This window comes from Palaemon carinicauda, chromosome 1, assembly GCF_036898095.1.
Source record: "Palaemon carinicauda isolate YSFRI2023 chromosome 1, ASM3689809v2, whole genome shotgun sequence".
Classification (NCBI taxonomy): domain Eukaryota; kingdom Metazoa; phylum Arthropoda; class Malacostraca; order Decapoda; family Palaemonidae; genus Palaemon; species Palaemon carinicauda.
In genome coordinates this window covers 296,833,506-296,861,284 of record NC_090725.1, presented here as the reverse complement: position 1 = coordinate 296,861,284, position 27,779 = coordinate 296,833,506, and the positions used below count along the sequence as shown (strand labels likewise).

General features: G+C 36.9%; 1 protein-coding gene across 1 annotated transcript in view; it reads left to right on the top strand.

Annotated features, from left to right (window-relative positions):
- Sbf (SET domain binding factor) overlaps positions 1-27,779 on the top strand; it is a 219,630-nt gene that overhangs the window by 148,045 nt on the left and 43,806 nt on the right. The window contains exons 27-30 of the mRNA XM_068392627.1: positions 1,619-1,865; positions 9,723-9,916; positions 12,971-13,226; positions 25,730-25,988. Of these exons, the coding sequence (XP_068248728.1) occupies positions 1,619-1,865; positions 9,723-9,916; positions 12,971-13,226; positions 25,730-25,988 (956 nt within the window). The remainder of the gene's footprint in view (positions 1-1,618; positions 1,866-9,722; positions 9,917-12,970; positions 13,227-25,729; positions 25,989-27,779) is intronic.

Sequence of the window (27,779 nt, the reverse complement as noted above, 5' to 3'; positions counted from 1 at the left end):
TCTTTACTTGCATTGCATGACATAATGACCTCATATGATGTTTCATTTCTACCATCAGCTTTCATTTTTGTTTCACTATAGGATTTAATCTGGCTTGTTTCTTGGAATGTCTGTGAGATTTTGAAATCACTTTAGTTTAAGGAGGTTTCTGAGAGTGGCAAAAACTTTAGAAGTAAATTATTCCCTTATAGAATATATAAATTAGAGTAATTTGTATCGATATTCTTTCATTACCTAATAATGGTTAGTTTTTATAGATATTTATTGTAGAGTGAATGAGTGAAACATGGGACTGGTAATGATGTTTGTTACTATTTTTAAGGATCTTTTCCCACTAAGAGACATTGCCATGTCTATTATAATAAAGTTAAGAAAATTATTTGCTAGATTACATTAATAAGAAGCATTGGTTAGTTTTTATGAAAGGAAAAATTATGTGTAAGGTATGGTTTATTGTTATTTTTATCGTGTGAATGAATGTTTGTGCAAACCAGAATCCTGTTAACTTTAAGAATGTTGATAAATGGGCCTTGAAGCCTTGCAAAGCATGTTTTATATATAATCAGTTACTACTGTCCCTCCAAACGTATGATAAAGTTACCCATTATGCTATGGTGGCTGGATTATTTTATATCTTTTATTACTTTTGGATGTTCGTATGGTGACATCTTTGCTATTTTAAAGTTAATCAAATCATTGGAACAGTTGGAATTGTTTAGTTAAGGATGTAAAAAAAAAAAAATCTTTGAAAACCTTCCCCTTGGACTACACTATAGTGAGTAAGTTAATCCTCACCGTGTATCAATTTATATTTCCATAGCTTCCTTAACGCTTATTTTCATAATAGAGAAGTCTAATTTTATAAGTAATAGAAAAGGATGAGACGGGAAAGTCTGGAAATAGGGTACATCAGGCATGAGAGTTGTAAGAATAAGTTAGACAAGATCACACACACACATACACACACACACACACACACTCTTTCTCTCTCTCTCCATCTCCCTCCCTTTCCCTCCCTCCCTCCCATATTTTCAAGGATTTTTTTTATTGAAGTAATTCCTTTTCTTAAATGATAAACCTAGTGAAATCTGTGTGATACAGCATACTAATTTGTTTTAAATTTGTAATTACCATCGCATACTTGAGCCATCTGTTTTAATGTGTATTGAGACTTCAATTTCAAAATTAATACCAAAGCTATTATGGTCATAAGTAAATGAAATTCATGCTTTGGAATTAGTATGAGAGGTATATGAATATAGCAAATTGTTTTATAGAAGCTAGCAAACAAATTCAATCATGTAGTTTTTTAAAGTTCTTTGTTAAGAAAGGTTTAATGTAACTGCTTATTTGTCTATCTATTGGTAGCTTGCCAGATTTTAGCTGACTTTAGATCTTAGAAATAAGATGTTGCTCTTGAAAAACTAATAAATTTTTGTGTTTATATATTCCTGTAGCTGCTTCAATTTCATTACATTTATATTCATATTGGTATTCATTTCAGAAAGTTATTCTGCATTGTAAGTGCAAAACAATTCTTAAGGAATAATTTCTTTTCATGCTCTTGGTAAAAACATAACATAGATTTCATTAACAAACTGAATTGTTTTCTCTGCAGTTGTAGACGAACTGGAAGCTTCTGGACTTAGCAATGGGTCCACTGGGCAGCTGTCAGTATCTGGGTTGGTTGGAGTACGTGAGGTTGATAATAAGACCCTAGAGAAATTATCTGAACGCAGCTACCATAAAGACTACATGCGCCTTGGCTTAGGTAGTTTAGGTAGCAACTCCTGTACTGTTCCTCAGAGAAACAAAAGTGAATTTAGAGTCTCATCGTGTAATATTAATTATCAACTGTGTAGAAGGTTAGTATTATTATCTTGTATTGTATGACCTTTGAACAAGGCTACGTAGATGTTAATACCAATTGTTTATAAGGGGATTAACTCTTATAATGTTCTTTGCAATGGAGGAGTAGTGTATTCACATTTTTTGGTTTTTCATTTTCTATTAATTTAATTTGTTTTATATATATATGTTTCTTTTGCTTTCTTATCATCTAGCTTTCTTATCATCTTGTGCCTGTCTTTGTCCCTTATTAAAAGATTAATCTTTCAGGCCAGCCCTATTAATGTTTAGAAATTGAACCGATTCATTTACTTAAACTAAGTGTAATGATAATGATATGTTGTATGAAGTGTATTTTACACACAACTTATTTAAATGAAGCTTACCTATGAACCATCTGCAAAGCAGGACTTCATTGACCTTTGAAGTGAAAATAACACTTATCTCTCTTTACCCTCATATCCTTTCAGAGGATCATTTAGCCTTATATCATGAGTCAAACCTTGTTGGTGAAACCACACTCGGTAGTCTGATACCTCCCACGGTATACAGTTCACTCGTATGCTGTTTACGTCATTTGTGAACTTTGGTCAACTTTCACCCTCTTTTGACACTTTGTCTTGTTTTATGAACAATGAAAATGAAATATTTCAAGAACAGTAAAGTTGAATTAGACCTTATATATATGTACTATAACAACTTCAAAGAAAACAAGAGGAAGTAAAGCAAGATAGAAAAGTGTGCCCAACTGTACTGTCAAGCAAAACTATCCCAAGAGGCTATGGTACTACCAAGACTAGAGAACAATGTTTTGATTTTGGAGTGACCTTTTCTTAGAAGAGATGCTTACCATTGTTAAAGAGTCTCTTCTACCCTTACCAAGTGGAAAGTAGCTACTGAACAATTACAGGGCGGTAGTTAACTCCTTTGAGCACAGAAGAATTGTTTGGTAATTTCATTATTGTCAAGTGAATGAGGACAGAGGAGAAAGTGGAAAGAATAAGCCAGACTATTTGGTGTATGTGTAGTCAAAAGGAAAAATGAACTGTAACTAGAGAGAGGAATCCAATGTAGTACTGTCTTGCCAGTCAAAGGACTTGGTAACTTTCTTGCGGTAGTATCTCAACAGGTGGCTGGTTTCTGGCCAGCCTACTACAGGTATGATGACTATACTGTAATGACACGCCAGCACCAAATTCCAAAAGGGCATTTACTGAATCCAGTTTTGATTGTAATGAGCTTCAAATCTTAACTGCTATTGCTTATTTTGTGAAGTCTCTAAAGGCCGCTGCCTCCAGCTGCAGTTAATAAAAAAAAAAGGTTCACGTAAGACCTTCATTACTGTTCTAACCTATTCTCTCTCTCTCTCTCTCTCTCTCTCTCTCTCTCTCTCTCTCTCTCTCTCTCTCTCTCTCTCTCTCTCTCTCTCTCTCTCTCTCTCTCTCTCTCATATATAAAGTAAAACAAAAATTGATCTTCCACAATGGCGGCACATGCATAGACCAAAAGAGTACCCAGCACTGAGCGGTATGGGATACAAGTTCTCAAGAGCCTTTTGCTAGCTCTTTACCTCATTTGGGAAAGAGCTCTATCTTTCTCGATGAAGAAATCTAGCTCCTTAATAGGATTCGGATCAGAACGACTTCACGGCTGCAAAGTCAATGTTTCTGGTCAGCTGTTTTATCAGCGAAGGGGACAGAACCAGAATCGAGGAAGGAAACGTAGGTGAGGCCCTCATTTACGATAGGGCTGGCAATTCTGTTCAGCCACTGCCAGTTGGGGAAGGCCTGTCAGGGAAAGGAATGAGATGGCTGTTTCATGGGGCAGAGTAGTAGTCGTTCAAAATTTCAGATACTGCAGTGGACGTGGTCCTTTTATCACCCACGAATGGAAAGGCAGATCTTCCTCTTTGTTCATAGGTGTAAATTATGCTGCTAAAGAGCTGTCACGGAGAAGTCCAGGATGCTATTGTCTGTACATTATCAGATCCAAGATTAGCAATCCTCAAATTTTAGCCAACTGGTTTGGTAATTTGGAACTTCTCCCACCTAAAGATGAGTCTTTTATTAAAAGATGAAGGTATGTATTCGTATTGGAACAAATCACAAATTTTAAAAGTAATAAATATTTTCCTAAAATATACAAACCCGAGTCCTTTAACTTCCCACAATCACCTCCCCGAAAGTTGTAGACGTAATCAAAGTGACTGGTCATTGTTCCAGTAAGGAGTGGGTGCATCCCTGTCACCCAGCTGGTAATTAGTGGCTACTGCTGACAAGTTAAAATTTGCAATTTTAGATGCAGTTTCAGAGGCTGTAGGAGCCTCTGCTGCTTTTGGATCAAGAGAATATAACTAAAATGTGCCTTAATGTTTGAGACAGTCTCTGAGGTGCAGAAACATTCATAATTTTTTCCCCTATTTTGGGTCCTGTTTTGAATGTATGTAAGAATGATCAAGTAATTGTTCAATTGTGTACCTGGATTCAAAGTGATGTTTTGATTTTACTACTCTCTAAGAATACCTAATTTTCCAACTTCATGCCATTTGCCTTGACAGCCTTAGAATTGTTGTAAAGGAATTCTTTTCCTATTAATAGTGGAATAACAGGATTCTGATCTAGGAGACATTCTGGAAGAGTTGCCAGCTGGACTTAAAGATCTTACTGGAGAAAACTGGGAGATTTTCAACCAAAAATTGTGAAATTTTTCCTTGAAATTTTATAAAATAATTCTTAAACCTGCTCTGGTTTTTTCATCAGCTTATTCATAATCCCCAAACCTTTGAGGCTTGGAAACCATTCTGTATACATCAACCCTAAAGTTTACAGTTCAGTGGCAGATGTGCACAGAAAAATATAATCAAAGTAGTGTTTTTGTTGTGATCCAAATCACACGATACTGCAATTAAACCAGCTTGTCATGGAATTGGATAAGATAAGTGTGGATTGAAAGAGTTTTAGAAACCTTGCCTTATTTTGATATATTACCTTATGTGTATATCTTTCTGAACTATAAGTGCATTATTACACTACCTTTCAACTGTCTCAAGATAATTACATAATTATATTATCCATTTATTTCCTATCTTTCACTTGAGAAGTTGGTTCCACAAAAATTCCTAATTGTACAGTACTGTTTCTTTCTAAATAATTTTTGCAATAAAATTACTGGTAAGTAAAGACTTTTTCATTTGCTGAGAACACAAATGGAATTTATGTTTGTTCCAACACGGAGTACTTACCTCGAACTACTTTCTTAGGAGTATCTGGGATCTCCTCCCAACCGACCAGAGTTTTGTGTAGTTTACCCTACTCCCGTTTTCTGTGGTGGTCAACCTCAGGCGGAGCGATACGCGCCCTGAGGCCAACCCCGGGTCAGGGAGCATACTTTCTCAGGTCTCGACCTCCAGTAAGTTCTCTGGTCGCATCGCGATAACAGCCCGTCGCTCTTCTTAATCCCAGTTCGACTCTTTATGTCCCCGATCCTTTGTGTCTCGCCTGGTCTCCACGTGGTATATGGTACTTGTATCCTTCCCTTGTGTCTCCACGGTCCCACGTGGTACCTCTCGGTCCCGGAGAATCAGGCCCTACTGAAGGAGCATTAGCTTAGGAGGTAGGGCCTTAAAGTTTGTCTCCTACCAGTCTCTAGCTCAAGCCGCCAACTGGATCCTGCGGAGGAGGGACACAGTCCTTGACAAAATAACCAGGCGTATCCCAGACAAAGAAGTGAGAGCCCTGAGAAACCTGCCACTGTGGGACGATTCCCTTTTCCCCCTGAAGGCAGCGGAAGAAATAATGGAAAGGGTCAGAAACCGGAATGACGTGGGTGATCTCAGACCCCAGTCAGTGAGAAGACCCATCCACAGAAGGACCGCTTCCGATGCTCCGCCACCTCCTCGGGCCTCGCCTAGCCAGTCTAGGACAGACACCCCAGCGACGGCTTGGTCACAACCTTCGCAGCCCTCCCGTAGGGGAACATCGTCAACTCAGTCGTCCTTTTAGACCTTCTTACGCGGCAGCCAGGAGAGGGCGTGCAGGCTGCTCCTCCAGAAGGAGATAGGGAGAGAGGGCCCCTACTCCTGCCCAAGCCTCAGGTAGGGGGATGCCTCAGACATTTTTGGCAAGCATGGAAAGACCACGGTGCAGACCCGTGAACCGTAACAGTTCTGAAAGAAGGGTACAGGCTACCCTTCCTAGCGGATCCCCCGTCTCTAATACCAGACCTACGGGCAGAGTGGTTGGCTTCAAAGGACCCCTTGAGGAGGACAGCTCTGCAAGGGGGAGTCTCGGCGATGCTGGCAAAAGGAGCGATAGAACCAGTCCAGGAGCCGTGCCCGGAGTTCTACAGCAAACTCTTCCTGGTGGAGAAGGCAACGGGAGGTTGGAGGCCGGTCGTAGACCTCTCAACCCTCAACAAGTTTGTGTGCAAGACCGACTTCAAGATGGACACCCCGAAGTTGGTCCTGGTGTCCCTGAGGGAAGGGGACTTCATGATGTCCATAGACCTCAATGACGCATACTTCCAAATCCCAGTGCACCCCTCCAGCAGGAAGTACCTAAGGGTAAGATGGGGTGCCCAGACATTGCAGTTCAAGACCCTCTGCTTCGGGCTGTCCGCAGCTCCTCAAGTCTTCACGAGGGTCTTCACAACAGTCTCAGTATGGGCACACGAACAGGGCATCCACCTGATTCGGTACCTGGACGACTGGTTGTTACTTTCAGTCTCAAGGGAAGTACTGAGGGAGCAAGGCGCGAAGCTTTTGCTGTTCTGCAATGTCCTGGGCATCATCGTCAACCAGGAGAAGTCTCAACTGATACCCTCCACCAGGATGACCTACCTCGGAATGGTCTTGGACTACGGTTGGCGAGAGCCTTCCCTTCTGCGGAGAGACTAGACAACTTGGACCAGATCCTCCGTCCCTTCCTGTCGGACCAGCCCAGGAGAGCGAAGGACTGGCAAAGATTGAAAGGCCATCTCGTATCGTTGGAAAAATTGGTCCCCCAGGGGAGGCTCAAGCTCAGGGGGGGTCCAGTGGAATCTGAAGGAGCTCTGGAACCAGAGGGACTCCCCCCACAAAGTGATTCCTGTTCTCCCGGAAACAAAGGAAGTCCTGGAGTGGTGGCGCAGCAGATCGAACACACTCAAGGGAATGCCCTTCGCAGCCGACCCTCCCGAGATGCTTCTGTTCACGGACGCATCCAAGCGGGGTGGGGTGCCCACCTCCTTGGAAGGTCAGCAAGAGGAAAATGGACGGACGAGGAGAAGGCTCAACACAAACGTCCTAGAAATGAGGGCAGTTCGAAGAGCGTGCCTAGAGTTCGTCAATCTACTTCTGGGGAACACCGTGGCACTGATGTGCGACAACGCCACGGTGGTGGCCTACATAAAGAAGCAGGGAGGACTAAAATCGAAGGAGTTGTGCGACCTCACGTTGGAACTTCTGGAATAGGCCGAGGTGGAGCAGATCAGAATATCAGCAAGGTTCATTCCGGGAAAAAGGAACGTCCTGGCCGACAGCCTCAGCAGGATGGGACAAGTAGTAGGAGCCGAGTGGTCCCTACACCCAGTAGGGGCCAAAGTCATCATCCAAAAATAGGGGTCGCCAGTGATGGACCTCTTTGCGACAAGACTGAATGCACAGCTCCCCGTGTTTTGTTCTCCTGTGCCAGACCCAAGAGTGGCGTTAGAGGATGCCTTCCAGCACCCTTGGGACAATATCGATGTTTATGCCTTCCCTCCCTTCGCGATGCTCAGGCAGGTGCTCAACAGAGTAAGGAGGGCCCACAACCTGAAGATGTCTTTGGTAGCGCCCTGGTGGCCAGAGAGAGAATGGTTCGTGGATCTAAAGGAATTAGTGTGTCTTCCACCTTGGCCCCTCCCGGACAGGCCAGATCTTCTCCGGCAGCCCCACTTTCAAAGGTTCCATGAGAACCCTCGGTCCCTCCGCCTTCACGCGTGGAGGTTATTGAGCGTCTCTTGAGGAAGGAAGGCTATTCGTCGAAGACAGCAGCAAGGATGTCAGGGTATCTAAGACGTTAATCAGCAGCGGTCTACCAAGCAAAGTGGGCCACTTTCACTAAGTGGTGGTGCTTCAGGAGCATCAAGCCACTGAAGGCCTCCATCCCAGAGGTTGCGGACTTCTTGGTCTATCTCAGGGACATGGTCAACATGACTATTTTGGCCATCAAGGGAGTCCGTGTAGCGTTAGGTCGAGTTTTCCTCCTGAAGGGCATCGACCTGGGAGCCTCTAGGCATATCCCGATGCTCATCAAGAGTTTCGAGCAGGCATACCCCCCTCAAGCCATTAGGGTGCCACAGTGGGATGTGGCCAGGGTCCTGAAGATGTTATCAGAACCCCCGTTCGAGCCCCTGAAAGACATCGTGGACAAAGATCTCACCCTCAAGACTGTTTTCCTGCTGGCTTTGGCCTCAGCAAAAAGGGTAGGGGAGATTCATGGACTGTCTTACGAGGTCTCGCACTCGAAGGGTTGGCGAGAGGCCTCCTTCAAGTTTGTACCATCCTTTGTAGCTAAGACCCAGAATCCAGCCGTGTGGGATCCCAGGTTTGAGGGCTTCTCAATACAAACAATTCCCCGTTCGGACAACCCGAAGGACTTAAGGCTGTGCCCTGTCAGGGCAATAAGGAAATACCTAGAGAGGACGGCTAAACTTCAGCCTAATATCAAAAGTCTGTTTGTCTCCACGGGCCCAGTGAAGAAGCCAATCTCAAAGAATACCATCTCCTTCTGGCTGCGACAGGTGATCATCAGAGCCTACAGTAGTGCGGGAATTCCCCTGCCGGGCAAGCCCAGGCCCCACGACATTAGGGTTCTAAGTACCTTGTTAGCATTCGAGAAGAATATGGCAATGGGCCAAATCCTGAGAGCTAGCACGTGGTCTAATTAGTCGACCTTCACGGCTCACTACCTAAAGGACTATTCGAGGAAGTCCCTGGACGGATTCTCAATAGGAACCATTATCTTCGTGCTCCAAACGGTTTGACGACATAGCCCCAGAAACAACCGCGGATGGTAAGACCAAGAGACACAGGTTCGTTCCTTAACCCCCTTGTTCTTCCTTCCCCTATTTCCGATCGAAGATGTGCTCGGGTAGTCCCCCTGAGCCTGTTTCAAGACACACGATCATCGGAAGGACATGTCTCCTAGGAATTCTTGCAAAGGTGAGTTACTTAGACACTAAGATAGAGCTTTTTGGGGAAGTTTTTCCCTATTTTCCGTGTTTCATGAATGGCAACAGAACCTGGCCTCCTATCTAGGTTCCCCTGATTATGCTTAGCTCGGTCTCTCGGTCTATAAGGCCACTCCCACCTCCTAAAGTGTAAGTCTCCTAAGAAAGTAGTTCGAGGTAAGTACTCCGTGTTGGAACAAATCACAAATTTCAAGTAATTTGTATTTTTCCTAACAGTATTTACCTCGAACTACTTTCGGGTAATGGCCCACCCTTCCTTCCCCGAGTGCCTTACTGGACCTCTTAAGAACCTAAGCTACCAAGAACTTACTGGAGGTCGAGACCTGAGAAAGCATGCTCCCTGACCCGGGGTTAGCCTCAGGGCGCGTATCACTCCACCTGAGGTTGACCCCCACAGAAAACGGGAGTAGGGTAAACTATACAAAACTCTGGTCGGTTGGGAGGAGATCCCAGATACTCCAAAGAAAGTAGTTCGAGGTAAGTACTATTAGGAAAAATACAAATTACTTAAAATTTATGATATTTACTGGTCTATTTGAGTTTCATTAAACAGGGAGGCATTGTTAGGAGTAACAAGAAAAATAATATCATTGCTTGCCTCTACTCTATGAAGTGATTTTGTGTGGACTATTGAACCTTTCACAGAATTTCTCTGTTTATTCCAGTTACCCAGCCCTGTTGTCTGTACCGTCCAATACCAGTGATGATAGTCTCCACCGCCTTGCACGTTGCTACCGCCACAATCGTGTTCCTGTTATAACATGGCGTCATCCACGCACCAAAGCCTTGCTCATTAGAGGTGCAGGATTCCATGGGAAAGGAGTGATTAGTATGCTAAAGGGACCTCCAACAACTGGAGGTAATGATTATCAGTCACATTTCTCAATTTTTCATTTGCTATAAATTTTTTATTTCTTCTAGCTTTGAAAATATATTACCCTTGTAAAGTTAAGCATAGTTATCATTATTGCAAACTCATCAATGGTATTGGGCTGGAAATGAAGATGCAATGTCCTCTAGCATAACCATCCTAAATTCTATGAGATATAAGAAATCTGAGAGCTATTGGGGACTGTCTGCTCATTTGTACTTATGAACTATTAGATAGCCTTGCAACCATAAGCATTTTTAAGAGAATAGCTGAGTTTGTATTAGCAATTCAGAATTGCTTTCTCCATATGAATCCAGTTTTATTATTTCTTTTTATTTCCTCTCGTCATTGTCTAACTATTCTGTTTCCTCCTATGCATGTGTTTGTCATTAATTAGAAGGAAAGGACGCAGTTGCAAGGAAAGAAAATTAGAAATTCGTAGTTCACGGGTAGACATCGACATTTAATCAACTTTAAGGGAGAGGCAATATAAATGCTTTGGAGGTTCTTTGGAATAAATGGCAAATGGGACTAGGATAACTTTTGTTCAGTATTATAGTTATATTAAGTGTAATATATAGATATTTTCCCAAGTTTTAATTGAGTTTACTTTCAATTTTTTTTTGTCCTGTCTTACTCTATTCCTATTTTGCATGAGTCAACGTTACATTAAGATCGTACAAACTAATGAAGTTTTAAGGGCCGAATTATGAAAACTTTTTGTATAGTACAGTTTTCATTTCCAACTGATGAGTGATATTGTATGGAAGGTGAGGTGATGTAGGTTTTTCCTTATGGTTCAATTAAGAAAATTAAGGCCATAGCTGACTGCATCTCTATTAGTAACAATTTGGCAGTCTTGAATCTAATTGTAATTAGCTAATTTCAGCTTGTTCCCATAATTATTTCAGGATTAAAGGAAGTGCTGGATTATAGAATATGTTTTAAAGAATCATATGGTTATTTTTAATGGTAAATGTTTACACAATTATTGTTAGTGCCCGTTAGCACCCTGGCAACCTTGACCCTGAAGTTATATATCTTTTATAAGAAAGTTGAGTTCAAATAAAGAAATTCGTTTTGGGAGGAAAGTAAAAATTTATTGATAGAAATAGGTACAGTTTGCCCTCATTATTTGTAGGTTTGCTCTTTTCATATTTGGTCTTTCGCGTGAGAAAGAAAATCTAATCTATACTATACTTTACTGTATTATTTGCTTACTGTATATTTTCACAATTGACCACCCTAAATCCTAAAATTCTTCCCCTGAAAATTGGGGATAGTCTTATACAACCGATGTGAAAATCCCTCCTTGAATTCCAAGTGATGTTTATTGGTAGGCTACCCTAGGTCTCCATGCGATAACCAATAATAAAGGTAACCAAACAATATTTACAATATTATTGGCGTAAGTTCAAGGTAAATACACTATTTGAGGAAAAATTACAGATCGGCAATAAAATCAAATTTATCTATGCCAGTCCAGCTGACAATATGTAAACATAAAGTTGTGGTGCATTCCCAGCAACTTATATATTTCTCTTTCTTTGTTTTAATAATTTTAATGGTAGCGGTAATGAGAGAGGTAATAAAATCTAAATTTGCATATTTATTGTTCATTAAAAATCCATCGTGATTCAAATTATCTTCACTTTTTTCCAATCTTGCACCATCATCGCTGTCACATCGAACGTTCAAGCAACAACACAGTTGTTCGATTTCTTGGCTGCTTTTGTGAATTCTAATTTAAAACCAGACATGTACTTTCTTTATGCAGGTAGTTCCATAATTGATGTGGGTACAAGTTGATGACAAATTAAACTGACTCTGAATTGAGGTTGGGAAAAATATTTCAGAAATGTGATGTACAATTATCATTTGTATCCGTTTAGAACAATCATAAGACCATAAAATTATCATGATGTCTTGAGTGGTAATTTGTTATTGTTGACTAAATGCAAACAAAATGGTTTTTCTCTCATGTTATTTGATGTGTAGGAAATTCTATAGATATGGCAAGTAAGATATTTATAGTAACATCATCTTTACTAAAAGCTCTTAGTATGATTAGTTATCACTTGGATGTGAGAATGAGTTCGTTTGTTCATTATGATCGGTGATGAAACTAGAACAAAACAATGTTTTCCGTTGTAGGTGGCGTGTGTAGGAATAAATGAATGTAAAATCACTCTTATTTCATTTATTTTGAATTTTTAAGGATAAAGTAAATAAAACAATATTAGTTATAACATCTCTGCATAAGCAATACTTGGTAAGATATCTGTTGCTGCAAAAGCAAAACGATACACTTATGTGTAACTGGTTTCATATGTTCATTATGATCGGCGATAAAGCATAAATTAAACAAGGGTTTTCATGTTAGGGAGCATGTTTAGGAACAGCATGATATAAAATTGCCCTAATTTAATTTATTTTATAATTCAAAGGATACAGCAAAAGCTAACCTATATACCTATGGTTTTGAAATTCACCAACCATCTTAAACAACAGATGTGATCTAAATTCATCAAAATTTCCCCTAATTTTTTACTGCATTATATGCGAAATATATGGTACATTCATTGTTATTGCATGAAAATAATTGTATCGTACAATACTTTATTATTTGCATATTTCACATAAAATTCATTATCATTTCATTAGAAAAAATTATTGACTATATATCCATATATTTTGGTAATTGTAGGGTCTTTCAAATCAGGAAAAGTATGAAAATGTATGGGATTTATATATATGAATTTTTATTTGACAAACCTATCTACCTTATATTGAAGTACCCCCCTCGCTTCCCCTCGTTATGCCAGATCCAATGTGTAGCATAAAATATACCTGCTAGTCCCTTCAAAGCATTTATCCATACACATTGACAGTCACTTGCTCTCCTACTTTCATCCTCAAACATTTCAGAATTTTTTTGTTTTGGGAAATTATATCCAATGAATTTAAATAGGTTTATATGGCATAAAAATGTTATCATGAAAACTGCTTTTGTAACACCTGATTTTAACATCTTTAATGCAGGTACTGCAAGCGAAGTTTCCTATTCAGTCGAGCAAGAGAAATATTTAGCTTCTATTGTTCAGTCAACACCAGTGTCGGTCCTTAGGGATGGATCTTCATGGAGACTGACCGATTCATCTCTTTCAATCAATTCCCTAGTGTTAGCTGCAGGTGGTGGTACTCTTGATGTATCACCTTATCATCCAACTTACGCCACACTCACACCTGAAGTGGGCAGGAAAACAAATCCTTTATCTAAAGCTATGAACACGTTACGGTAAGTTACCTTTCAAAGTTTGAAAACAAAGGAGTGGGTTCGTGGAATTTTAACCTCTTTAAGTCTTCTTTGGACTGCCACTCGTATATTCCTTGTAGTTTTTCAATAACACCTATGCTTTTATCCTCTAAGGAAACAGAGTAAGTTTGTGTTTTCTGCTTTAGCTCTACAGAATCCACATTTGATTATCATTTGAAAGTCTAAAGAATTGATTCTTCAAGGACATTTGAAATTACGTAGAACATAGACATATCAGACTGCTTTTCTCGCATATATGATTCTGTATTTGAACTTTTTATTCAATATTAAAATGGTTTGGTGCATCATTCATGCAATCTTGCAGGGTGTAATCTCATACACTTAAAGTTTTTGAAGAATTGAAATAAAATAATTAATTTGGTAATACTGTGAAATATGCTAATTACCAGTGAACCTTTTACATTTCATCAGCCATGGTCAAGATTCTGTGTTTCCATGCAATATTTAATGCATTACTTTTTAACCCAAAACAGTTGTATTTATTAACAAATACTGAAAATAGATTGATTTAGTTTTTACATATATTTAGGATTCCAGTCTAATTAAATAGATAACATTAAAAAGAACCTCCAATTACTAGTATACCCTGTTAAGCTCCCTGATATGAAACTATTTTTATATTGTATTTACAGTAATATGTCATAGTGACAAGTCGTTAGTGTGGAATCTTCGTAGATATTTCTGTTATGAGCAAAACTGGGTTTGTGGTTTTCGACCAGTTTTGCAATTGTTCTTTAACTAATATAATGTTTTGATATTGTGTAATTGTTTGTTGATGCTTGTGCTTGGTTGATAGGTAGTGTACAGTATTGTGAACCCAATTCTTGACCATAACTAATTAGTATTCAGATGTGACTGTATTGGAACTATTGAGCAATATTTTTCCTTGACATTGTTAGTACGTGAAATTGCATTAGTTGTACAAATCAATTTTAGCGTTTTCAATCCAATGCAAGGCTGGTGTCATAATCTTTAATAATTTACAAAGTGCTTTTTCTTGTGCAATTATAAATTTAAATTCTATTTAAACTAATCTTAAATGTCATAACAAAAAAATTTTGTGAATTTTTGCTTTATTCTTTATAGAAAAATAACATTTGTGTGCTGTGACTTTTAAGTGTCACATGATGATTTAATATTTTATTGTATCCAGTCTTGCTACACAATGGTAAACAACTTGGTAATTGTTTTTTTTTATCATTCAAATATCTGTGCAAGCCTAATGGTGAACAAAGTTGATTTGGTCTTGAGTAATATAAGTTACTTGCAAGTAATTGTTTTCATATTGTCACATGCTGTGTTTGCATGCTGCATGAAAGTAGTAGTGTTCTGTGTTGATTTAGTTTGCTTAGTGTCACTGGACAAGTTTTATTGCATTATTTTTAATATTTCTGATTGTTTCAGCTTTGATTTGTCGTCATATTGTATATATATGTGTGTGTGAATATTCTAGAAACTAGCACCACTAATTTTGACTTGCATACCAAGATAATTGTAGAAAATAACTAACCTTGTTAATAGAGCACTGACTGAGTATTGGCACATTATTTTTATTTCTTTTTTTAGAAATTGGTACACAATAGTCCCTACTCAATTTGCCCATTTGTTTTTCTTTTTTAAGGAAAGTAAAGTAGATTTTTTTTAAATTCCTGAAGGTGGCAATTCTATCAACAATACTTTAATGGCAGCATATTCTTTTTTGATGCATTTTGGTATATTTCATATTATTAGGCTATAAAAATTTTATGTTTTTACATGTACAGTAGAATCGCAATAACGGACCCGTTTTTAATGGATTCCAGATATAACGAACGAAATCTAGATAACTAGTCATGTCCAGTTGGCATTGTAAGAAGTTGTACTTAGTTTCGAGATATTTATATTTACTGCATTTTTATTAACATACGGCAAAACTATCTTTATCTTATTTTTTTATGGGCGTATCTTCATAATGATTAGCCTATTCAAGGAATAATTCTATATCAATGAAATCTACCTTTTCTCCATGCGAGGCCAGCTGAGAAAATGTAAACACTTGGCTAATTTCAAGCTACCAATATGAAGGATCTTATATAAATAGCACATAGTATTCTTAATATAATTTCCAAACTTATTCAGAACATCAAATAATAGATATTGCGAAAGTACTAATATGTTATAGACTACCCCAGTTTTCAAACAGTTTACTATAAGCGATTAGTATAATTAGTTATTAGTTGTTTTTTTTTAATGTGTTTATCCTTTTGGTTGTTGTGATAGGCAATGAAACGTAAACAGAACAATTCTTTTCCTTGCAACAGTCTTCTGTAGGAAAAGCATATAGAATCAGCTTAACTGTATATTTTATTTTTTTATGGATACATTAAGTACAACATTTGTAAATATATCTGTAAATATACAATTTTTACCCAACCAACACCTAGCCTTATACACAGTTATGAGATAAGTTGATAAAATTTTGTCTTATTTTATCTCATTTTGTTTAAATATACGTATAACATTTAAATTTTTTTTTACACATTTCCTAACATGTTAGTTGTGTACATGACATTAAAATTTTGTTTGGTTTTATTCTTTGGGAAAGTAATAGTAGTACCAAAATTGCCCACTAGTGTTTTCCAGCGCTCTATTCAATTTGTATTGATTCGGTCCATGTTTGCAGTTATTTTTTTTTTTTTTTTTTTTTTTTTTTAATATAAATGGGGGAGACACAAAAGTGTGTCAATGTCAGCTGCTCGTTTTGATGTTACCCCAGATGTTGGCCATGGACAATAGTCATGTACACAATTTGGTATGATTTTGCTTCGGTAAACATGTTTTTAATATAACGGACAATAGGTGATAATAGACAGCGTTTCCCCCTTATCGGTCCAGTATCACAAGATTCTACTGTACTGTATGCACTGTTTGAAAAACCTTTTCTATATATAGTAGAGGGATGAAATGTGACCTTATATAATTCTTCTTTAGACAGATTTACTATATTCATATTAGTTTAGTTTTTAGATAGTCAGTACAGTTATTGAAATTAGGAATGTCTTTATAATCAGAGATAAACTACCACACACATGATTTCACTGTAATCTCTTGCCATATCATGGTTAACCTATCGCTCTCTCGGTGCTTCGAGGCTTTATAGATACAGTGTTATATGTAAATCTTTATTATCGGTTTCTAAGGGTAGATAAATTTTACATGTACTGTATCGGTAATTATTTCTTTTTTATAAATAGTCAATTTGGGGCCTAAATATTTATAAACTGTATTACAGTAATACTGCATAAACTGTATTCATGTAATACAGTACTTGCAATCTCGCATATTGTGCGAACCCAGAATTTTCACCCATAAAGATGATTTTACGAGTTCTTTTTGAGACCAAATTATAATGAATTAACCCCTCCATCATATCTTTTAATTCAATACATTAAAAAAACCAAGTGATTGTTAAAAGTATCATTGGTAACACATATTTCTATTATAAAACAAATGAAACACAGCTGTTTAGTTATGAACAAGCTATTCAGATAACAACAGCTATTTTACTTGTATTTCAACTTTCGTGTAGTAGTAAACGATTACTGTAGTTGTTACAAAGGACATTAAGTAGATTATAACTGATATAAAACATCCTTTTCGGTTTATAAAAAGGTAAACCGAATTGCACAAAAGCTGGCCAAAGAATTGGAAATAAGTCAATAATATCCTTAGCTCTGTACTCTAGCACTGCAAAGCTAAAAACTATATGATTATTGTGCATTTGCAAGAGGAATAATTGTAAATTTATGAACTTGTGTATACTTTTTTTCGTATCTGGTTAGTATACATTAGATTTTCAGGCAATAGTTAAGAAATAAGTTTTTAGTTTAAATGACTGGGGTAGGATTTTGTTGAAGTTAAGAGGATACAGATCATAAAAAAAAGATCATCTCTGTACAAAAGCATTATTTTGTGCGTATTGCTAGACAGTAGTGCTCACAAAATACCCAACCATATACTGTACATAGTTTGTGTATGCATAATATTTTCCTTTAAATAATGTTGGAAGGATGTGGTACGGCCAGAAAAGGGTAGTTAGCTTTGCTAAAAATCATATTAAGAATGATAAAAAAAAGAATAGTATTTTTGTTCAGTATCTCAATAATCTTGATAGGCTTGTCATCCAGGGTTCACTAGTTAGCCACATCCATCTGCATCTAACCTGGAAATGTTTGATTCCATAGTAAAGACGGTTGCAGCTAACAGGATCTATTGCTCAAACGTGGTTATAGGGAATTAATTGTATTTCTTGATGTCAGAATTAAAATACATAGTCATGAATTTATTTTTAAGGATTAGAATAATTTGTGTAAGGGATCTCTGGTAGTGGTATCACTCGCCCCAGTTTTAATACCGACACCCTTTAGGGGTGAGCGAGCTGGATATATTCCTAGCATTCCATGCAACTTCTTTCTCTGGTATATTTAACAGTATTTATATCTTTGAAATGGTGCTTTAAGGAGCATTTCACCGGGCGACACAGGTTCCTCGTCCAGAAATAGATTTTTCCTTCGTCAAAATCCCTTTCCTAGGCTGTGAAAATTAGTATATGTAGCTTAAAGTATTAATGATGAGAATTTCCACTGGAATTTGTTCAGTCATAATTAAACAATTGAGTTTGGGGCACTTTCACCCAAAACAGCCATTACATCAGTTCCTTTCTGCTTTGCGTGATCGGAATATAAACGTTCTGCTTTCTTTCCTTCTGTAAAACCATGCTATGAAGCATCTTCCATAATCATTTACATTTTACATGAGGTCAGAGCAGCTTTTCTTTTTCCTTTTTTTCAATTTTACCGATATCTCTTGGATGCAATCATTTAAATCTCAGTGGTTGAAACTCGCATGAGAAAAACATTTCTGTTTCTTTTCTTAGTTGAATGGTTTGAATATCGTAAATCCTTTAACCAATACGAAGATTATTTATGAATGATTTTATAAAGAGATGTAGTTGCTCTGAAGCATTAATGTTGCATGGTTCTTGAGATATTAGATATGATTTAGTTGGATGCATGTTTCTATTTATTACTGATTTCATATCTTCGTGACTGCATGTGCATGATAGTTTCTATAAAGTAGGGTTACTGTATCTGTAGAACCTTGCATTTTGATGGCATTTGTGCTTTTTTGTATTTTAGGTTGTATTTTCCTTTGCAAAATTGCATTTGTCTTTACTGCTTTGTAGTGGATTTTTTTTTTTTTTTAAATATAATTTTAAGTTTTAAATGTATGTTAGTATTTTATTTGGCCATACTTTAGTTCTAAAAAGTGTCATTAATAAACAGCATTAGGTTGAAATGGAGCAAGGTTTTACAAGTATTGTATGTGTTCTTGGCACTTTTCTAAGGTTCTTTGTTATTTCTTGTGCACTTAGTCATCTTGATTATCAATGTTAAAAGGATAGTGACTGCTTGAACTATTTCAGCAATTATCAGCTGCTTCTATTAACAGGAACTATAATGATCGTATCTATTGTTGGAAGCATAGATCTTATGGGGTGACTGAGGTTTGTCCAAAATCCGGGTCTTCATTATTAACAGTCAAGCAATTACTAAATATTCCTGGCCTACCTTTTCCATATCCTTGTAGTGTTCTTTCCCATGTTCTGAATTTTTTTCCTTGATTTTGGTTAAATGCCATTGTATGAGGCATGCCCTTCTGTCAGTAATGTTTTTAGGAATAATAGCAATAAAACAAATTTCACGTAATCATAGTTACCCGAGTCTTTTAAAAGGATGATTGTAAACTGCTTGGAACAGAGATAAATATTTTGAATTCATGTTGATATGCATTTTGAAGCTCCTGATAAGTTTGCACAATTTACTTTCTGTTTCTGCTTTCCTATAGCAGCATGTAGGTATTGCAGGCGCATGTACAGCAATTTAGTTTGAAAGTGCGAATCCCAACCAATGTATCAAGCTGGTATATTTGGTATGGTACATATGCAGATGTAAGTCTCTCAAAAGTTAAGCTAGAGTAGTATGTACAGTATTTTTGTTACATTTCATTAATTTTCAAGTAATTTATTTTTTGAAAGTAGAATAGTACATTACTATGGAATGTTGTATCATATTCACAAGAAGTCCTTATGAATGGGGAAGACAATTAGTTGTCTCAATATTTTTTTTTTTTTTTCTAAAATTCTTGTAAATTCCTTAAACCATTTGGAAAAGGAAATGTTTTCCAAAGAATGATTAAACTACTAACACTTCAGTTCACATTTCATATATTTGAATACTCTCTCTCAATATCAGCACACATGAATAGCAAAGGTTTACCTTTCCTTTGACCAGATTTGTTCAAGCCAGATAGCTGTAGAGCAAGGTCATACTTTTGTAATGTTTCTTCCCAAATTAATCTTTCTTATTTATGTCTGAAATTCTTTACAGAATATAAATAACCCATAAAGATAATCACATCTTTTTAGGCTGACTCGTAAGTGTAATAAAAGCACTTTTGTTAGAATTTATCCAACTAAAGTACCCATGAGAGGAGCTAGTGGCTGAACTTGGAAGCAAACGGATATACTTGCTCATCCAGAACATGATGAGACTGCCCAGCTTTACCTGATATAACACCAACAAGACAAATACAGTATAAAGATTCAATTAAGTAAAATGTAAAACCATCTACAATCTGGAACGCCCACGCCAAAATAGGGACGAAGTTGCTTAAGGGCGCTTGCTTTTGGCGAGAGGAGCGATATAAAGATCTATATTACCTACTCGGTCATTTGCCTCGCAATCTAGATGTTTATTGGAGCTACTAGGAACTCGGAACGGCAAGGGTTTAGGTTCGGAAGGTTCTGAAGAAGTTGAAAGAATAAAAAACTTTGCAAGAGGAAAAGCGCTGTGAACATTCAGAAACCTTACTGAAGGAACACTAATTATGAGAACTAGACCCTATTATGAAAGTCAGGCTAGTATTAGCAACTAGGCAAGCAAGTCAAACTTGCCTCCCAGAAGTGAATGCTTGCTGGCCTTCTGAGAATAGCAAAGGAATTTAAATAGCTTAAGATCTTTAAAATGCATCACTGATGTGACAGGTAAGGGGTTATTGGTGTGTGTATCGTTATCCATTCCGCAAAAGACAACTAATCTCTTTGGTCATCATCAACTTGGCATACTTCTCCTAATGGTATTTTAAATGTAGTGCTTTCCCTGTGCAAAAAAACAAACAAATTTAGTAGGGAAAATTACTTTAAACGCACTAAATATTTATCAAAATCGGAAAGGAGGATATGTCTCTATTTAAAACCCCATGCTTTCCCTACACAAGAATGCTAACAAATCTAACAGGGAAACCAAATATAACTTGATAAACACTTATGAAACTGCTAAGTAAAATTATTCAAGAATGCACCCTATTTCATTACCTACAAACAACATCTCTAAGTCAACCAACCTGCAAAACATGTATAAAGAATGTCATTTATGATGCGTAAAGATGTGGTTAAGACTCGAAAACAAATTCAAAACCAAGTCAATATTATGCAGCACATGATTCTTATAAAAGTCAATACGTTTCTATGTTATAGATGGATTAGAACCTAAACGAGAACCGGAATTGTAAGTTTTTTTCTGAATCTGAGACAACTATATCGACTCTATCTACCACGAAGTTGATAAATGCGGGATATACTGTATCAAATTGTGGAAGAGGCTATTTCCACAGATTTTAAAGAACATGCTTCCAAACTTACCTTACTTGACCTTTCAGCAATTAGGTTATATAATGTTTGAAAAGGAGACAATACCTCACTTAAAGGTTGCCTCCTTCATCTTCCTAGCTCATAAGTTGAATAGAGGGAAAATCAGCTGTTTTTCTCGGTTTGCTTACAACTAGAGGGAATTTGGTGAATTAAGCAACAGAACACACAGCACAACGAAAAGTATTGCAAACGATTGAGGTTTAATCGAATCCTACAATCTGCCATACCATCAACCTGTGTTGTACAATATGATTTAGGAGTTCTTACTTTAGCCAATAGAGGGATATTAGAATGCAGACCACTAACTGTTTTTTCTTCCTCTCAATTTAATTGTTTTTAAGAGCAACTAGGATTGCTGCATTTAAAGGTTTAGCTGCAAAAGGGTCTAAAGTAATTAAAGAATTCAAGGCTGTAAGAGAGCTTTGAATCTGTAATGCTCAGTGACATTTCAGAACTCTTACTGAAAGAAACACTATAAACTCTAGGCTTAGCTTGGTCAATGCTTAGGTTGGCAATGGGACGGGTAGAATCAGAGCTACCCTTCAAAAAGAGGATTCACTGGACTTCTGAACTTTAACCAAGTTTGCAATGTCAAGAGCTTATGAAGCTCTTCACTTTCGAAAGTTGGCTGATTATATGAATTGCCACAACAGCCACTGCCACATACAGTACATTCACATGAGAGGGTCTGTGAAGGAAACTCACTTTTCACAACGTTATTTAAATTACACTATTAACCCTGCCATGATACACCAAGGGAATACAGATAATGCACTTCTAGAAATAATTCCTGGGCACACTCCTTACATTAATTGGTAGGAAAACTGGGGAAAACATCTTGAGGCGTAGTAATAAGCAACTTCCTTTACTAAGAGCATGTGTGTATTGAAATTGTAATATTTTAAAATTTTACGGGTAAAGGTCGATTAAACCAAATTTTTGGAGAAGCAATATGACCATCAGGGGAGGTTCATAAAAATAATTGCACAATGACAGTAATACCTCTAGATATGAAATTAATTCTTCCGGAGTGGCTTTTGTATTGTGATTTTTTCGTATAATGAGGGCAGTTTTACATGTATATCACCTAATTTGTTCCAAGCCCTACAAAAACTGCACGTTAAATTTTGTAGTAAAGATATAACCACAACGAAATACAGCCAAATATATTTGAACCATTCAATATACCTAACCTAACTGTTAATACCGGTAAATGAAGTAGTTGTTGGAACATAATGCAATAATGTATGGAAAATAATACAATATGTATAGTATTGTACAGTACAATATACTGTACATATACACATGATAAATACACAGTAACGTAAGTACTCTACTTTATTAATGTTACCCTTACTGTAGAGAGGTACGTTTCTTTTCATGCATAACCAAACCGTTTTCTTCAACGCGCGCATATTTTTAACTGTAGCTAATTTACTGTTCCGTAATGCAATTGATATTCATTGGTGATACGTCAATGAATACCCTGCTTATTTTTTTTTCTTTACACATTTTTAAACTATTTAATTGTAATGCCTGTAAGATTCATTGCAGTTGATATGTACGTGTACTTACGTTGTAGAATGAATAAACTTTAATTATTCAGTAAATCGTTTTTTAAGCGATATTTATTTACCAAAACGAAATAAAAATATATATCTGTTCTGATATGCATAGTAGCATTGCGGGAACATACATACTGTACTGTGCATACTCACAATACAGTACTCTTCATTAAGTTTTTTAATTTAAAAATGTACTTATTCATATAGAATTAATTGTAAATAAATACTCATGATATTAAATGGAAAAATTTGTTACGATCTGTTATTTATTTACCGAAATGAAAGAAAAATAAATATCTAATGTTTTGATATGCGTAGTAGCATTGTGCGTTTTTACGTACCATACAGTTCTGTTCATTGTGTTTTTTAACTTTAAAATGTACAGTATTTATTGCTATGAAATTAACTGTAAATAAATAATCATGACATGTAAAAGGAAAAATGTTACGATCTGTTATTTGTTAACCGAAATAAAAGAAAAATATATCATTAATATTGTTCATTGTGTTTAACTTAAAAGTGTACTAATTGATATAAAATCGGAGAGCAGGATCTTACGGCAGTAATTAGTAGCAATTTAGGGAGATAACCAATGGGAGAGCAGGACGATGGTAGCAAGTTTACAGTTTTGGAGTGTGAATTTTAAAATAATTTTTCGGCCGCCAGGTGAATCTCCTTTTGTATCATGAGGAGTTTTTCATAATATGAGGCAAAAAAATCTTCTCTTTTCGTATCGTGAACTTTCCGTATACGGTACTTTCATATCAAGAGGTATTACTGTACTGTGTAATTTTCTGAAAATCATGTATTTTCTTGAAAGATTTTCCTAGTGCATTTTACATCTTCTTGTGGGCTTAAAATTTAACAGAATTGGTAGTAAAGGAATTTAGTATGTTTTTCAAATACAGCAGTACCATGGTTTTAGTTTTAATTGATTCTGTTGGAGAGAGGTCACAACCTAAATTTATCCTATTCTAAAACAATTTTTCCCTTGAGAAATTTAGGAAATTCACTCGATGCATTCTACAAGTCCATAGATACACATATGCTCTCCTTTTTGAAGCGTTTGTAGTTGTAATTATTGAACAGTGTACAACCTCTGATAACAGAAATTAATACTGTACAAATTATTTTATAATGAAAAATAGAAATAATTGACAAATTAACTCACACTTTAGCTGTAAGGAGAGTTAAGGCTGGTGTGAGGAGGATGAGAGAGGAGGAGGTTTTTACTGCTTGAAAGGAGAATCTCCCTCCATGAGCAGTTCTAATAAAATATCGGGAGTTCTTTCTCTTGAATGATGTTCACTATCATTAACTGAATCACTTAATTTATGCTTTATGAACACTTTTCACATTCTTACAGTCAATTTTGTAAAGGAACACATCTAGAGATGACTGCTTTTGTCTTTTCTTTGAAATGGGTAGATAATGAGGTGAAAATCACATAGACACAGAATGACCACAGTGTGTATTGCATATGAGCACTGTGTGACCGATTTTGTGCTAGTCACGTTACGATAGGTTGCTGGTAAACAAATATGAATTATTGTTTGTATAGTGATTTGCACGCATTCAAAGTTACTCATACACCAAGGTTACTGTACTACTGTTTATTAAGACAGTATATACCTTCCAAACTAAGCAGATATTTGACTAAGTAAGCCCATGATTATACTTATACAAACATTAATTTTACGAAACAGTCAAAGTCCAAAGCCTGTTACTTACCAGTAAATAGTGATGGTGATATGTCTTATAGAGCAGTACGCATACAAGGCTGCCGAATTTCAGAATAGCAGTTACCTCGTGACTTCCCCTTTATATGATCATTACCCTATTATTGAAACTTAATTACACCTTGGTTAGCCGAATAAGTGGTAAGTAGGAATTAGCCCACAAACCTTGCAAATATCAAGAAAGTTCTCTACCACTTTGCCACCGTGTTAAGATCAGATTAGTAATGACAAACCTTTGCCTTATGTTGTCCCCAAGATTTCCTTCTTTGGTGTTGATTAGTCATGTAATAGTGACTTTGATTTTATGGACTTAACTGAGCTGAGGGAAAAATATCTTCCAATAAGTAGCAAGGTGATAGTCTTTTTCAGTTAATTATGTAATCACTCAAAAACTTTTTTTTATAAAAGAAAGAAGTCTCTTATCCATTGATGGTATAAAAATTTGGTTGTGAGTAAACTTTCGAAATAGTGTACTGTACTTTTTTTTCTTTAATATCTATAATGAAGGGATTTCTTGTGAATGTGATAAGTAGACAATTAGTACTTGATTATTTAATAAATATAGTTTATCATGAATTTTTACTTGTGGAATTATATATGCTTTGCAAATATTGCTTCAGTACACACTATAGGTATTGTACAAATGTTTGTTGGTTAGAGATATACCAGTATTTAATTGAATGCTGCTCAAATTTGGTTGAAGTTTATGTGATTATTCTAGAGATTTTACAAATATTTTTATTAATGTTACTAGATGACTTTGCATTAAATTTTGAACTTTAGTTACATAAGCTTCAATGAAAATTAAGCCTAATTTACACAAGTATAAATTTAGAGTATATGTATATATACTGTATATATAGTACAGTTCTTATCTTGATATGCAGTACACTTGGCTTCAAATGTTATAAGCTACAAAGTTTTAAGTGTGTTTTGAATGTGTGTGTATATGTATGTATGAATTGCTGTCTCAAAATATGTATTTTTATATAATGTCTATTGTGTAGGAGATGCAATGACACATAGCTTGCAATCATATACTGTACCCTTAATATCTATATGTACTACAAACAAAGCTCTGTATTTCATCAATTTTATAAACAAATCGTAGATGAATATCCAAAAGAATATATTGTTGTTGCTGTAGTAGAATGCTTTGCTTGCCAAAGGAGTAATTGCTTGCATTTCTTCTCTTATGGACTATCCATAATTTCTGCTACCGACATAAAATCTTTACTCAAGTTACATGTAGCATGCTCCTTTCCCTCCTCTACATACACTCCCTTCGCTACCATTTTCCTACTTCCCTACCTCACTTCCTCATCATCTCCGGGCAGCCAGTCACTCAGTCAGGTCTCCAGGTGGCCTGCTGTTGTTTGTACTGACCCACCCCCCTGCCCATTTTATCAGGACAAGCGGGGGCAAGGGTACCGGCAGGATGGGGCGGTGGGGCTCCTTGCGAGGGGCACGACCTGGAGTGCTGTCTGTTGGGAGTGTTGGAGGGACCTTAGGGACCCTCCGTCACAACCCCATATCCACCCCTGGCCTTCGTTCCAGCATCAGCACTGGCCCAAGACTTTCGGTCGATTCTTCCGACACTGGATCTGAAGCAGTTCATTCCTTCCACAAGGCTGCTCTTTATGTCTTTGGTGAAAAAACACAAATCAAGGTGAGCCCATTACCAGTTATGTATTTAATATCTCATTACCTTTGCAGATTCACGTTATATGTATGTGAGAGAATAAGAAATGTTATGGTAAATAAATGACCTCAGCTTGAAGCAAATATGCATTAGTCCTTCGGGATTTTATATTTATGGTATACGTACTGGAAATTATGTTAATCATATGTAGAACATTATATTTTGGGTAGGATTATTACAATGAAATAGTTTTTGTAATCATATATGTTATGAAAATTGTTCTAAAGTTCATTGCAATATCCCGTTAGTCCCCATTTGCAATGCTTTTTCCATTTAGTTTGTTCTCTTTGGTGCTTACAGAATACTGTATCTCATGAAGCAAAGTATAAAAGATATTTATTCTAGGCAATTTCTATTTGGTTGATATTTGCATTGCTTTTTTCCTCTTGAGCAAGGTATGAAATATATTATTTGCAGTGTGCCTTTGGTCCCGATTTGCATAGCTTTCTTACTTTTACTTTACAATATACTGTATGTTATGGATCAGTGTAAGATAGTTAAAAGTTCTTTGCAATGTCCATTTAGTCCTTTGTGTATTTTTCTTCCTTTTAGTTTCTGTTCTCTTTGGTGCCGGTGTCTTTTATGGACCAAAGTATAAAATTTATTTAATAAGTTCTTTCCAATGTCCCCTTAGTCCCCTTTTGCATTTACTTCTTACTTTTACTTTCATATCTCTTTGTTGCTTACAGGGTATCTTACGTTGAAATATATTCAAAGTTCTTAGCAGTGTAACTTTGGTCTCCATTTTCATTCTGCTCCTACGCAAAATACAAGCCATCGTCCTTTAAATAGGGAGATTTTTTTTCTAGGGCGAGCTGGTAAGGTTGTTAAGATAATTTAACAAGGTAGTTAAATGACAGGTGCTGAGTGCAGCCCAGTAGCCTTTGCTGTCTCCCCCCCCCCCCCCCCTCAGGAGAGCTTCACTTTTTCAATCTCAACTGAGTGCATACGTAGTGTTGCCTCTTTGGTCAAACTTTCATTTTTATTTTCTTTCAGTAAGTAAATGCTAGCTGGCCATTCGCTATTATAATCATGAAACAAAAGATACGTACATGCCATGAAAGTTTGAATGTTGCAACTGGTTTATGAGTAAACCAGTTGTAGATTCACACACACACACACTGGTCATCTTGTAGGGGGCATGATTGTTTGCAATCGTCCTTGTGTGCCAAGTGCCCTGAGGAGGAAGAATAGAGCTAAGCTTTCACCTGTGTCTGTCTTGGCAACAGTCAAGAATACAAGAAATCTTTCACTTGTTCCATCTTTTCAGTTGGTGCGTCTGCTGTCACCATCCCTGTGCATACACCCCTGGTTAGGTCCCCGGGAAGTATACATTAAGAGTAAGGAGCCCTCGGATCTGCAGCAGCAGGCTTTTCAAGTCTTGGTGGTGTTGGGTTTGCTGCACCCCATTATTGGTTGGAAGCTCTTCACCTGTCTCTGTGCAGACCTCAGATGATTTTCATCCTAAGGAAGTCGGGCTTTATAAGGTCTTTCCGATAGGCCCTCCATATCTTTAATGAGGGAACTGGTAGCTAAACCTACCTCTCCCTTAGTATCCTCAGTGCCAGTGTCTCCCGTGGGGACACCATAAGGGAAAAGCCATAGTGGTGCTCCGATGCTAGTGACCCCAGTGGTGTCCCTTATGGTATTCCTTTGAAGCCCTAAAGAACTGTTAGGGCTCAAAGAGTGATACCTGTTCTGGCAGGAAAAAGCCTCGGCACCGGGTGGTGTCGAGCCTGAGATTGGCAATAAGTTGTC